Source organism: Grammomys surdaster, unplaced genomic scaffold (assembly GCF_004785775.1).
Source record: "Grammomys surdaster isolate TR1022 unplaced genomic scaffold, NIH_TR_1.0 165, whole genome shotgun sequence".
Classification (NCBI taxonomy): Eukaryota; Metazoa; Chordata; class Mammalia; order Rodentia; family Muridae; genus Grammomys; species Grammomys surdaster.
Window position 1 is genome coordinate 18035079 of NW_021604613.1, and position 13247 is coordinate 18048325.

Below are 13247 nucleotides of genomic sequence, written 5' to 3' on the forward strand. Positions count from 1 at the left end.
GTCATCTTGGGAGCATTCCCACTTAAACTTTCTGTACCCTAATACACACACACACACACACACACACACACACACACACACAATTTTCTGTTTGCCTAGAGACGACCATGACCAATAATACAATTACCATTTTAAATAGGTATGAAAGACAACATTGACAGGTACTCTCATATCCAAAATGTTTAATAAGAAAAATGAGGTCTTACTTTGAACCGTCTATTCAACAAATTTCTATTACTAAATGCCACTGTGCGGCTATAATATCTATGCTCTAAACTGCTAGAGCTTTTAGTTAAACTTTAATGTAAAAGGAGAAGCTTATATTGATAACTTTATTCATAAAGTCTACCCAGAGAAAATTAAAAAATTGGAACCTCTGGCTGGGGATGTAATCTCAGGGCTAGTGTTTGCCCAGTGTCTGCAAAACCTAAGTTTTGATCTCTAGCACTACAAAACATCGATTACCTATAATTGGAATTCACCTTGATTACTTGGTTATACACTTTTGACTGGACCCTGGGGAAGCAAAATGAAAGAGACCTCCGAGCAGCTTGCAACCCACCAGTGAGTGATTATAGGTACGATGCAGAGTTTGCACCTTGGGAGCTAACCTTTGTGAAGAAATGAGATTTAACGTTACAAAACTAACAAACTAAAAGGCAAAAAAAAAAAAAAAAAAAAAAACCTAAGAAATAGATACAATAACAGGTAATTTAAAATGTACAATTTTATTTTTATTTATTTGCTTATATACTTACTCCTGAAATCTAGTTAAAAAAAAAAAAGTATAAGACCCAGAAAACTCATCTTCATCTCAAGGTGCTCTAAGAACTGAATGGTCAGCCAGGTGCATGGCACACGCCAGTAATCCCAGCACTCAGTGGCAGAGGGAAGAGAATTACTGCAAGCTTGAGGTCAGCCCGGCCTAGTTTCAGACAGACCCAGGGCTGCAGAGTAAGGCCTTATCCAACACAAAAAAAGAGCAAGAGAGCACTCCACCAGTACAAACATTTCAGAGAATACCTGTTTACATTCAGCAGACAAAGAAACTGAAACAAAATACATCCCAGAATGTGTGACAGACTCTCCAGTTTAAGGACACTGTTACACCACTTTCTATCAGTAGGAACTGCTCACCAAGTGCACACACACACAGGGTAAGGAAAGAACTGCAGCCAGACCTCGCATGTCCAGTCTGACAGACAGTTACGGGCAACGAGGCAAGGCACTGTCTACAAAGTACATACGTGGTTTGTCCCTTGAGCAGCTCTGAGCAGAATGACTTGCAGTTGGCCATGTTATTAACACTGTTAAGAGTTCTAGCTGTAGTGGTGGCAAACACCTTTAATCCCAGCACTTGGGAGGCAGAGGCAGGTGGATTTCTGAGTTTGAGGCCAGCCTGGTCTACAAAGTGAGTTCCAGGAGAGCCAGGGCTACACAGAGAAACCCTGTCTCGAAAAACCAAAAAAAAAAAAAAAAAAAAAAAAAAAGATTATTTCGGGCTGGAGAGACGACGGCTCAGTGGTTAAGAGCACCACCAACTGCTCTTCCAGAGGTCCTGAGTTCAATTCCCAGCAACCACATGGTGGCTCACAACTATCTGTAATGGGATCTGATGTTCTCTTCTAGTATGTGTCTGAAGATAGCTGCAGTGTACTCATATAAATAAAAAATAAATAAATCTTAAAAAAAAAAAAAAGAGTTCTAGCTGTAAGACCTTAACTGGCACATTCAATTCTTAGAAAGCCCTGCCCACTACAAGTCGTCCCTCTGGATTCTCTTCTGGGCTTTGTAAATGTGTACGTCCTTCTCAGGATCGTAGTGAACCTTACTCACAGTAAACTGCCTCTCCAGCATTGTTAAGAAGTTATTATCCCGTTCATAGCGGATTCGGCAAGCTAAAAGAATCACAGAGTTACTGCTACAGAGATGTCCCAGTGTTTGAAGAAGGTCTGTGAAGGTATCTTCTAAGTATATGACATCCGCTCCAAGTATGAGATCAAATTCTCCAGGTGAAAAACTTTCCAAATTTTGTCCCCAAGTCAGCTCCTTAACAACCACCTTAGGTTGGATATGGGGAGGTAAGTTGGCTTCAACATTTGACTTAAGAAATTCTAATGCTACTTTTCGATCCGTGATAGTCACATGAGCACCTACAATGTAGACAAACAGAAAGTAAGGTGAACATCGTACAACCACAGTAGACGGGGAGTCTTGTCTAGTTAACACAGGGCACTCTCTACATATCCCACTATTACACAGAACACTACACCCTTCCACAGGCAGGTAACCAGACCAGACCTCTTTTTATGCTGTGGATATAAAAATAAACGTTCGGCTTGCTTCTGTGGCACACCTACTACTGTTTGCCAAAGTGGTTCTAGTATATTGTAGAGTCACAGAGTAACACAAGCCAATTCTCCTGAATTTTCCAACCTTCATGAGTCATCTTCATTCAATTTGATTCATTGGGTTATAACCCTCAAATCATTAAGGCTCAGGGTAAAACACAATCCAAGAATGGAAAATCAAGCAGCAAAATATGGCTATCAAGATGAAAAGATACAAAAACAAACCAAAAAAGTCTGCTTTAGAGGAACTAAGGTTAAAACAGACTCACAAGAGACAACTCACCTACTAAGAATTTCCAGGCCACCACCATGCTGTTCTGAAGCAGCTAAGCTATTTGTGTGATACAATCATAACTTATGAGAACTTGTCCTCTGAATTAGTGTACAGACTTAGTGTGTACCAGCTAACATCTTAGAAGGCTCATTCATGTTCTCCAAATGCTAGTCTATATGCAGATGAGGGAGTTAATGGTACAGTATTTTATTCATCTGTCTTCATGGGTTATTGGACAATGAACTGTAATATCTATTTTCTTAAACCACTGTGGGTAAAAGAAGACTGAACCACATCCAACCATTACAAAGTGGAGTCAGATCTAGTTTTGACATCAGAAAGTCTGAAACTTAAAACTGTTTTATTCCTTCATAATAGTATCTTTCCTTTGTACATTCTTTCCTAATCTCCCAAAGGATCCCAACTCCTTTCCAGTGGCAGCTCACACCAGGTGTTTCTTATCTTGATAAAACACTAAGGTGGTATGCAATTACATCTGAGGTTACAGTCCAGATGGTGCTGCCAACAAAAACGCTCACACTGTCCCAGTCTTGGAGCCTGAGCCCATCCCACTCCAATGAGTCACAGACAGTGTTGCCCAATAAGCAGAATTTAATGAAAACTGCAGGCAGCCTTCCCGGTTTGACTGTGTCCTTATATCTGTGTAGTTCTTAGCAGGACACAGAGCAATCTACTCTGCTCATTTAAGCTTCACCTCAGCACTTACTCTGATAACTTCTCTAATGCCTATCCTGACAAGGAAAGCCAGTAAATCCCTACCAACTAGGTACTATCATCTTACAAGGTATTCCAGAGCTGACATGGGACTGTAATGTCAACTAAACATTAGTCTAACAACTACCAATTTACAAATACCTAAGTGACCACCACCAGCCAGGGGAGACCCAGCACAGTGCTCCCTCCAGCCACAGAGCTGACCCAGCACAGGCCCTGGTAGGAGAACCTGCATTTTACCTAGGTTGGTTACAGCCTCATGAATAAGGTAAAGAAGGGCATGATGTTGGACCAAACAAGAAGGCAGTGATAAAATGTTCTCCTGTAAGGTTAAGTACTGCTAGTAGAAAAGCAAGCTAATTTAGTCCATAAATGACAATGAAAATAGACCTAGTACAAATACAATGGGCTGTCACTCAGGAATGGAAAAACAATGTGTAAAACTTTGTCATCACTTTTAGCTTGTTTTATAAGTACTGCTTTACTTTTGATTAAAACATTCAGACATATACCACGTGCTAGAGATACAAAGCTGAGTACAAAAGCCTTACCTGGAGTGCAGTTTCCTAAGTGAGAGAAAGCTAAGAATAACTGGGGTGCAGTGGGAGGCAGAGCAGCAGGAACATGCTGTGCACCAGAAAACAAGTGTTCAGAATTCCTCAAAAGAGGGAGAGCCCAAAGGAAGGAGAACCTGAACTTAATGTAAGGTGAGGCCACATGAGCTGGGAAAGGAAAAGGCCATTCTAGGTAAAAGGCATCAGCCATCAACAGTGTGGTCCTGGGAACTCCACAAAACATGGAAGAAGCTGATGAGCGGCACATGAGATTACAAAGCCTTACCAACACGCCTGGGTGGAGTCTGAAGCAACAGAAAGGTGTGTTTAAACACAGATCACAACATCAGTTAACTGTACATTTTAGCTAACTATCTGACAGCTACTCCAGGAAGTGAGTCTGAGAAAGCAGAAGGACCAGGTGGGAGGTGGCTATGGTCATGCATGGGACAGACGGTGAAGGGTCAAGTCAGCATTAGAGAGGTAAGTTACAACAGACTCCACAGAGGCCAGGAGGGCTGAATCTAACCACAATCCATTAACTCTGTGGTCCCCTTCATTACACCACATGAAGAGACTAGTGAGGAGAGAGATCAGGTCTACTTGTCACAGAAGGCTGTAATAAGAATGAGACTAAACACATAGCCTATCCCTCAATTCCTGGATGACTACTTAGACAGTGACACTAACTCAGAACCAAGGAGGAAAGGGAAGAGACGTTCGTTTGTCTTGTGCTGCTTGAAGTATTAGGAAAGAGCCAGGGGGCGATGCTCATTTTCAGAAGCACAGGTCTAAGGCTCACCAGAGAGCTGTAATAGAATAGCAGCTAGTCAACAGAGGGCATCTTCCTAAGCATTGTATTTTAAGATAGGTCTCCAGATTTAACTGGGCATAGAATTACAGATTTTTTAAATGCAGATTCTCTGACCCAACCTACCAAATCCTATCTTCAAAATGGGATTTTTTCCCCCATCTAGAAATAGTTCTCAATTAGCATAAAGATTCAGGGATTTTTAAACTAAAGCTCAGAGTTTGAAAGTCAGAACTATATTCAAAGTCTCAGCATGATTCATAGCTTTGCAATCTTGGGGAGGTGACTTACTAACCCTTTGTCAACACTTGAGAACTCATGATCAAACTTACTTAGGACACAGGTCTACTCTGATGACCCTGAATACACAGCCCACTCCCCACACAGGAACTGCTCCTTCACCTTGAAAGCCTCACACCCAATACTGACATTCTTCAGAGCATCATTCACTTCTTTTAACCTTTTTATGTACCTGCCTTTACCTTGTCCTTCACTCGAGACTTAGAACATAAGTAAGCTTCCTAGGATGCCAGTCTGCCTATCTGTTTACTGTGTGCTACCTACACTGACCTAGCAGGCACTTTCTAAGTAACCCCTGCAGTCAGGGACAAGTGACTAAGACTACCAAAACACAAACTTTAAAAAGGGAACAATCAACCCCTTTCCAATGTTTCAAAATCACTCTATGTTTTAGTTCTGTTTCTATTTTTAAAACTTTCTTACTCTCAATTCTTAACATCAAAATCTCTCCTATCTAATACTGTGTGAAATTGTGTCTGTCCTTCCTTACCTATCTAAAGCGTCTGATGGACAATTAGCTGGACAGGAAGTTGAAGGTAGGACTTCCTGGGAGTGGGAAAGGAACTCTGAAAAGGAGGAAAGCCTTTTCTGCCAGGATACATGAGGTAAGATGGATGTGACTACGGGCCTGGAAGGTCTATCGTGCCATGTTGTTGGATGGGGCTAGGTGGACCAGTTATCTTAGATGAGCTAACTGAGAGTCTGCCCAGCTAAGACCTAAGGCACTGAAATATCAAAAGGTCTCTACATGATTATTTGGGAAAAGGTGGTTAAGGAATAATTGCCACCATATTAATTTCTAGTATTAATATATACAGAATATAAGGATCTTTTCATCTACACCACACAAACACATAAACACAAACGCATACACATATACACACACTACATACATATACACACTCATAAACACCACATACACACATCATGTATACATACACATACGTACACACACTCACACATGTACACATATACACACCACGCATATATACATACACACCATGCATAATACATACACTCACACATACATACACACCATGCATACACACACGTTACTCATTCATAAATACATGCACACAGCACACATACATATATATATACATAGACACTCACATACACACAGAGCACATCTTTGTCAGCTAAGGAGCTAACCTAGCTAATTACATATAGATGGAAACTAGCCCATCTTGAGCCTCACTGAGGAGCAAATACTATCACTACCCCCATTTTACAGATGGAGAAGTCAGTGTTTAGAGATTAACACTGTGCCCAAGCTCAAACAGATGGAATAAACAAGGTGTCAAAATTAATTATAACTACAACTATAAATTTATGCACTAACATGTCTCTATACCAGCCAACAAAATTTTGCAAGAAGCCTATGTTTACAGTAGAAAACAGGGGGCAAGGTGGGAGGGAGTTAGCATACCAACAACCTCAGTTTGAGCTGACATTTCTTTTGAGCCCTGGATCTCTGCTGATAAGAACACTAAATGTGGCTTAATATCTCAAAATGCTGGTTTCAATTGAAAAACAAAATTAAAAATAATGTATGACATCCATGATAATGTTTATAAGGACCATTGGAAGATAAAAATGATACACAGACAACAAGAGTCTCCCCAATGGCTTATTTTGTTTCTAGACAGACAGAAGAATAAATCAATGTGTACTTTAAAAAATTAACCTTCAGTTTCATGTGGATAGGTGTTTTGCCTGGATATGTGTCTGTGTAGCACTTACACAGTTTCCACACGGCCAGAAGAGGATGTTGGATCCCCTGGCACTGAAGTTACAGGCTTTTCTGAGCAGCCATGTGGGTGATGGGCTCAAACCCAGGTCCTCTGGAAGAGTAGCCAGGGTTCCTAACCATTGAACCATCTCTCTGGCCTCTAAGATGCTTATGTCCACCATCCCTGCCAACACTCGCTCTTTAATTGAGACTGAGCAAAGCAATACACAACATGGCTCTGAAACAGAAAAGGAATCAGAAAAAAAAAAAGTGGGACAAGAGGGGCTCAGGTTGGGCCTAAAGCACAGTAGAGCACAAATAATTCAAGGCTCTGTAATTCCAGGCGCACACGCATGCACAAACACACACACACCATTAGTGTGCTCTGAGAACCTGTAACATTGGCATAATTATCCTGGGAGCTTTTTACAAAACAAGGTCTAAAGCTCCACTCCAGAGCCACTGAATCAGAAACCACACCATAAGAAGAGCCCCAGATGACAATCCTTGGGTGGTTGGCATGAGGGATGGTGTCCTAAAAGTTAGCTGCTCCTTATCATGGACAACCTAAACGTTGTAGAAAGAAGTCAACAGTGGGGGAAAACAACAACAGCAACAACAACAACAAAAACAAATTTAAAACTTCAAAGCAGCCACGCACAGCAGTACAGCATGGCTGTAATCCCAGCTACTCAGGATTCTGAGAACAGAGGACTACAAGCTCAAGGCCAGCCTGGCCAGCACTGAAAGACACTACCGTCAGCAAGAAAAAAAAAAAAAATCAATGCCTGTATCAGATGAAGGTTGATAGACTGGTATCAATTAAAAATTATAGATCGTTAATATAATTTCTTAAAATGTCAGTGGGGGTCACTTGAGGGACCCATCCTCTCTAGGAGGAAAAAAACCAGTCGTTTCCTCAACAATAAAGGACTATGATTGTCTGTTCTACTTACCTCATGGGATTAAGTCTAGTAGTCTACAGACATTTTAACCAAAGAGACTGTATACAAGGGTTATTGTCTACAATCATAAGCATGGGAGAGAGAAGTTAACTCAGTAAGGGGAATCCCAACCACGTGTTTTCTGCTAAGGAAACAGTAAGAGGACCTCTCGGTGAGTTCTGCTCACTAAGGGGTGAGCCAGATCATTGCACTTACCCAGCAGGGCAGCTACTATGCCCACCAGCCCTGTGCCAGCACCCAGCTCCACAGCAGCGCAGCCCCTGACTTCCACAGCACCCATCTCCAGATACATGGAAAGAACGACGGCCTGAGTCAGAACACAATGTGAGCACGACTACAGTCAGCAAGTATCTGAAGAGCTCTGTGGCTGTAAGCATGCCGAGCACTGGCGGAAGAAACAGTCAACAAACATATCCTCCCCTCCTTTCTTCTCTCCTCCCTCCCCTCCCCCTGAAAAGTAAAATTCCCAACCCACAGGACCTTAGAGTTGCTGCTGCAAGGTAGCAGATTAGAGGAAACATAGGCACAGTATGCCCCAAGCCCCTTATAGACACGACAAGCTAGCTAGGGGCCATCTTCAAGTAAAAAGCTTCATTTCCTCCTGTGTCTGTCACAGCACATTTCCACAAAACTACTCAGGAAGAAATGATGTGAATCTCTGATTTTCTTCAAGGTGCTGTCTGGTTCCTCAGCCATGCTAGGAAGAAGCACTGCAATGCTCACAGCTGCCGAGCCTTGCTACTGAGTCACTGTCCCACGGGGTCCCTGGGCACGTTCTGTGCATCAGAAGGCAGGTTTTCACCAAAAGTTTTGGAATTGCACACACTAAATGAGCATTTGCTTACAATCCCATAATTTTTACTCCTTTTCCTCCCCCCACAGCTATATCCTAGGAGTAGAATTGAAGTCTTTATGTTTGTTTTTTTGTTTTTTTTTTTCGAGACAGGGTTTCTCTGTGTAGCCCTGGCTGTCCTGGAACTCACTCTGTAGACCAGGCTGGCCTCGAACTCAGAAATCCGCCTGCCTCTGCCTCCCAAGTGCTGGGATTAAAGACGTGCGCCACCACCACCCGCCCGGCAGAATTGAAGTCTTTATGCTAATTATTTAACAGCTGAAGACAGACTCTTCATAAGCAGAAAGGCAATAATCTTTTCAAACCATGAAAAACTGAAAACATGACATCAGTTTCGGGCTCTGTCTCTGCACATTCTTTGTGTGGCATTTTAGAAACTAACTTGATGCCGGGCGGTGGTGGCGCACGCCTTTAATCCCAGCACTTGGGAGGCAGAGGCAGGCGGATTTCTGAGTTCGAGGCCAGCCTGGTCTACAGAGTGAGTTCCAGGACAGCCAGGGCTACACAGAGAAACCCTGTCTCGAAAAAAAAAAAGAAAGAAAGAAAGAAACTAACTTGATGAGCGCCCAGTGCAATCAGGCCCCTGCTTTCTTTTCAGTCTTCCAGTCCTCACTGGGCAACTAAGTGTCTGTAAGGGAATGGCTGGGTGAGGGGGCAAGGAGATGTAGGGGCCATAATGTCATAATGTAAATACTGTAATGGATGTACTGCCATCAATGTGTTGAAACCAATGTTTTTGCAGACTTTACATTGGTGAAGAGTACATATGAACCACATCTCAATAAAGCCATCAATTTTCTTTTTAGAATACAGTCTCACAACTGTGGATGTTTTCAAAGGCCCTGCAGGGCTGACTTACCGCGTCCCAAACCACTGCGGCCACTCCCAGTTGCCTCCAGTCCTGCCGGATCTGGATGGTGTGGTTTGCAAAGGAGAAGGTGGCGAGAGGCTTATGGAATTTCTGGAGCCCTATTGCCGCACTCTCCTCATAGGGTACCAGGGCCATTTCTTCTGAGTCTAACTCTGCTGAGACCTGTCATGCAAAAAGAATCCTGAGTGACACCAGAGTCGTAAGTTGTGTGCTGTATCTTAAGTAACTTGAGAAAGCTGTTGACACTATTACAAGTTCAAAGTAAGAAACAGGTTGTGGTACATCCAGTTTCTTCAACAGCATTTCCTCCGAGTCGTATGGGAAGTGAAAATTGGCTCTGAATTAATGTCAACTAGTAACTCTTGAGGGGGAAACACCTAGACATCTCCAACTCCTGAGGCACCCTCCAGGCTCCTGTTACTACTTGGGTTTGAAGCTACATAAAGGCACACGGAGTGACAGTGACAGCCCTGGACACCTGACCTGCCAGACCTGGCTCCCACATTTTTTTATTTTTTATTTTATTTATTTATTTAGTTAGTTTTTGAACCTACATCCCCACGTTCAGCTAGGACAAAGGAGCCAAATGTATACTTCAACTAAATCTTAACGGTTCGCCCTGCCTTTTGATCCTAGATGACCCTATGGCAGAGTGGAAGGAGTCACTCTGGGGACTGGAGTCAACAATACTGGCGGACAACGCGCGCGGGACAAAAAGCACGGCTGCAGGATTCCCCGTCCCGCACGCCACCTCAGAGCCACAGATGCGCCTTCCTCACGCCCACGAAAGAGTCTCTGGAGCCCGGCGCGGGTGGGAGCAGGAATCCGCAGGGACTCCTTTGAGACCCTAGGGTGGAGGCCCGGAGAGGACACACACCACAAGCTACCCTGCAGCACCTCCAAGTAGATACTCACGGTTCCGGGAGGTTACCCGCGCCACGCAAGCGCGCTAGCCTTGCCCCGTCGCTGTTCAGAGCCCCGCCTTAAAAGGCTAGATTGGCAGAAGGCGGCGGAAGCTGGTTCCGGGAAGGGAGAAGCGGTTTCCGGTCCTCTCCTCCAGTAGCGCTGCTTTTCCCTGACCCGTGTTGTGCGGTTCCTGTCTACGTGGGGCCCCACGGTCGTGAGGCACCAGGAAGAGCGAGTGCGCAGGGAAGTGGGGTGCCTTGTGAGGGAGAAACGCCACCGTCTGGCACCGGGTGAGCTCTTGTGCCGACCTTAAAGTGGACAGTTAGCCGGTGACGTTGGCTCCCGAGGATACATAGCAAAGTAGAGTACTAAGCGTAGTCACCGTCCGTTTGGTGGCAATGAAGTGGGAAAGTCACTGCCGAGCGTCTCTAACCCCGGTGCGGCTGGGGAGTGGACGTGCGGCGCCCAGGCCCGGCTTTGAGCCGGACCACGTGCAGCCGACTCGGGCTCTCGCGTCGCTCCACGCCGACACCCAGCCGGCCGAAGCGGCCACCTTTCTAAATTCTGCCCTTTAGCCTCGGGTGCAAAAACCCCATCCCCGGACCTGGGCCACCCAAGGGTCTCTGCTTCCCGGGCCCTGCCGAGCCGCGGCTGCCCTCGCCTCTCCCAGCCGGCAGGGGGCGCGCCTGACCTCTGCATTCCAGCACCAGCTGCGGGAGACTGGAGACCATAAGTATCTCAAGTTACTGAGTTATGTTTGGGACTTTTCTTCCTCTCCATTTTCTTTTTAGTAAGTTTTCTCCTTACTTGCTCCATGGCTTTGTGCTAATTCGGCCTCTCAGCTTCCTCTTTTCGTTTTCTCATTATTAAATCTCACTTTTTTGCACTAGGAGAGTTAATCCGATTTCATCAGTAAATACGTATAAGCGAAAAGATCACACCCCATTGATCTGGCGTTATTAGAAGAAATACCTTTCTTATGTGTATTTTCTGTCTCCTTTCTTTTGGGGATCTACACTAGGCACATGAAAGTGTAGGCTTTGAGGCCAGAAAAATGTTCAAAAATTTAAATGGGTTGACCTCCCCAGATTCCTGGGATCTGGCTAGCCATTCTGTCTCCCTATTCTCCATCTTTCCACTGAAAATGTATAAACAATACACACACACACACACACACACACACACACACACACACGAGAGGATTGTATACATATGTATACGACTTTAAAACTTCCCCCCAGGCGCTCCCGTACACTGCCAACAAGAGCATTTGCAGTATTACATTTACTTAACGGTATTTCTTTTGCCCCTCCTTAGCTCCCTGCATTGTAACTGAAAGAAGAATTTTAAGTCAGTTAAACAATATAACAAGAATACAAATAGTTAAAATTACAGGTCAGCTAACTTGCTAACCCAAGGCTGTTACAAGAGATGCAGAACAGAAAAACAAAGGTCAATTGAGTGTTCCAAGAATCTGTTCCTGTGGTGTCTGACTTAGCCTCCTCGAAAAAAAACTTCCACCAGAGGTCCCAAAGACTTATAAATTAGATTCAGCCAGATGGTCTGTTGGCTCAGATAAACATTCACATTGGGTCCCAAGGCCACAGAGACCAGAGACTATTCTCGTGAGATTTGTCATACCTCTGCCTGAGATCTGCTTACAAATATTATAGACATTTATAACAACCAATTGTGTGTGATTACCCACAACCTTCTCCCTCCCCCCAGCCTTTATCTATAAAAACCCTGAGCTGTTAGATCTCAGGGTCGATGAACCCTGCCTCCTACATGAGACACATTGGCCCGAAGCTTCGTATATTAAAGAAAACCTGACTCATGTTATTACAACAAGAGGTCTCTAGAGTGTCTTTTGGAGGTCGTGTCCTTCCTGAGTCCCCCCTGGAGAGGTCTTTCAGTAACTATTACTGACTTGCTTTGGTTCTGGTTGTTCAGCTTTCTCACATGTTCAGCTTTCTTTCAGGCATGTTCTCACTCTATAGCCTGGCCTTGTCTTGAATTCATGACAATCCTCCTGCCTCAGCTTGCTGAATAAGATTCTATGTGTGAGCCACCACACCTGGCCTTCCTTTCATTCTTGTTGAGGATATGTAAAAGGGTCTACTTTTTGTATTGTCTGAGGGCGATTCTAATGTATATTTAAATATGACTGTGCTTTTTCCTTCTAGAAAGATGCCCTGGGCTCCTTTCCTGGGATATTACAAGACAGATAGGGAACAAGCCTGGTGCTTCTTCCAGACATGTAGCCTCCCTGTGCACCTTCACAGAGTGATGGCTGGCCACCTTCCTGCACACTCAAGATAGACTACATACAAATAGGCCAAAGGCAGTTAGCTGACAGTGAAGGAGTTAGGGAATGCCACACTCAAGTGGAAAGTCTGGGTATGCAATTTTCTACTGAGGTTACTAGGGGCTTTCTCTCCAGTTTCCTTCATCTCTTTGGATAGCATTCGGAAAAGAAACTAATGGTCATGTATGCTCTCTCTTGGGAAGCTTCTCAACCAGAGAAGGCAGTCATTGTTGTGCTCAGATGGTTTCCGTCACAAGACAGAGTTCACCCTTCTGACGACCTCCTGAGCAACTTTCCTTACTCGGGAGCTTTTGTGCCTCACCAGAGAGTGGTGCACCTGTACATTCCCTCCTCCCTCCCACAGCCTGCTCTCAACGCCTTCCTCAGGGAGGCCTGTGCTCCTGTTGCTCTCTGTAGTCCAGGAGCCTCTCTAAGTTTCCAGATCTCATAAGGCTTAGGAGTATTCATTTTCCTTTCCTCTGGTTCACCCATGCGTATAATAAAACTGCCTTTTCTTCTGTTACTGTCTGCTGTCAGCTTGTTCAAAGACACGATTATCAAATATAGATGAGTGGGATGTTCCCTGC

The 13247-nt window shown here is 44.2% G+C and overlaps 1 protein-coding gene across 2 annotated transcripts; it reads right to left on the reverse strand.

Annotated features, from left to right (window-relative positions):
- Nucleotides 1-1616: 1616 nt before the first annotated feature.
- Mettl21a (methyltransferase like 21A) lies at nt 1617-10422 on the reverse strand. 2 transcript variants are annotated; one of them, XM_028765838.1, is made up of 4 exons: nt 10362-10422; nt 9435-9608; nt 7918-8029; nt 1617-2153 (listed from the first exon to the last, which is right to left on the reverse strand). In XM_028765838.1, the coding sequence occupies exons 2-4, from the start codon at nt 9579-9581 to the stop codon at nt 1756-1758; spliced, it is 657 nt and encodes a 218-aa protein (XP_028621671.1). In that variant the 5' UTR covers nt 9582-9608; nt 10362-10422; the 3' UTR covers nt 1617-1755. The 2 variants fall into 2 exon arrangements, with proteins under 2 accessions (XP_028621671.1, XP_028621672.1); XM_028765839.1 differs by lacking the exon at nt 10362-10422 and adding an exon at nt 10198-10310.
- Nucleotides 10423-13247: the final 2825 nt, after the last annotated feature.

Bases quoted from the DNA above. Each gene is read 5' to 3' on its own strand.
- Mettl21a (XM_028765838.1), bottom strand. From the start codon at position 9,581: ATGGCCCTGGTACCCTATGAGGAGAGTGCGGCAATAGGGCTCCAGAAA. The intron at 8,030-9,434 runs GTAAGTCAGCCC...GTTCTGACTCAG, and splicing joins CCGCAGTGGTTTGGGACGCG to GCCGTCGTTCTTTCCATGTA. The intron at 2,154-7,917 runs GTAAGTGCAATG...TCTACATTGTAG, and splicing joins CATAGTAGCTGCCCTGCTGG to GTGCTCATGTGACTATCACG.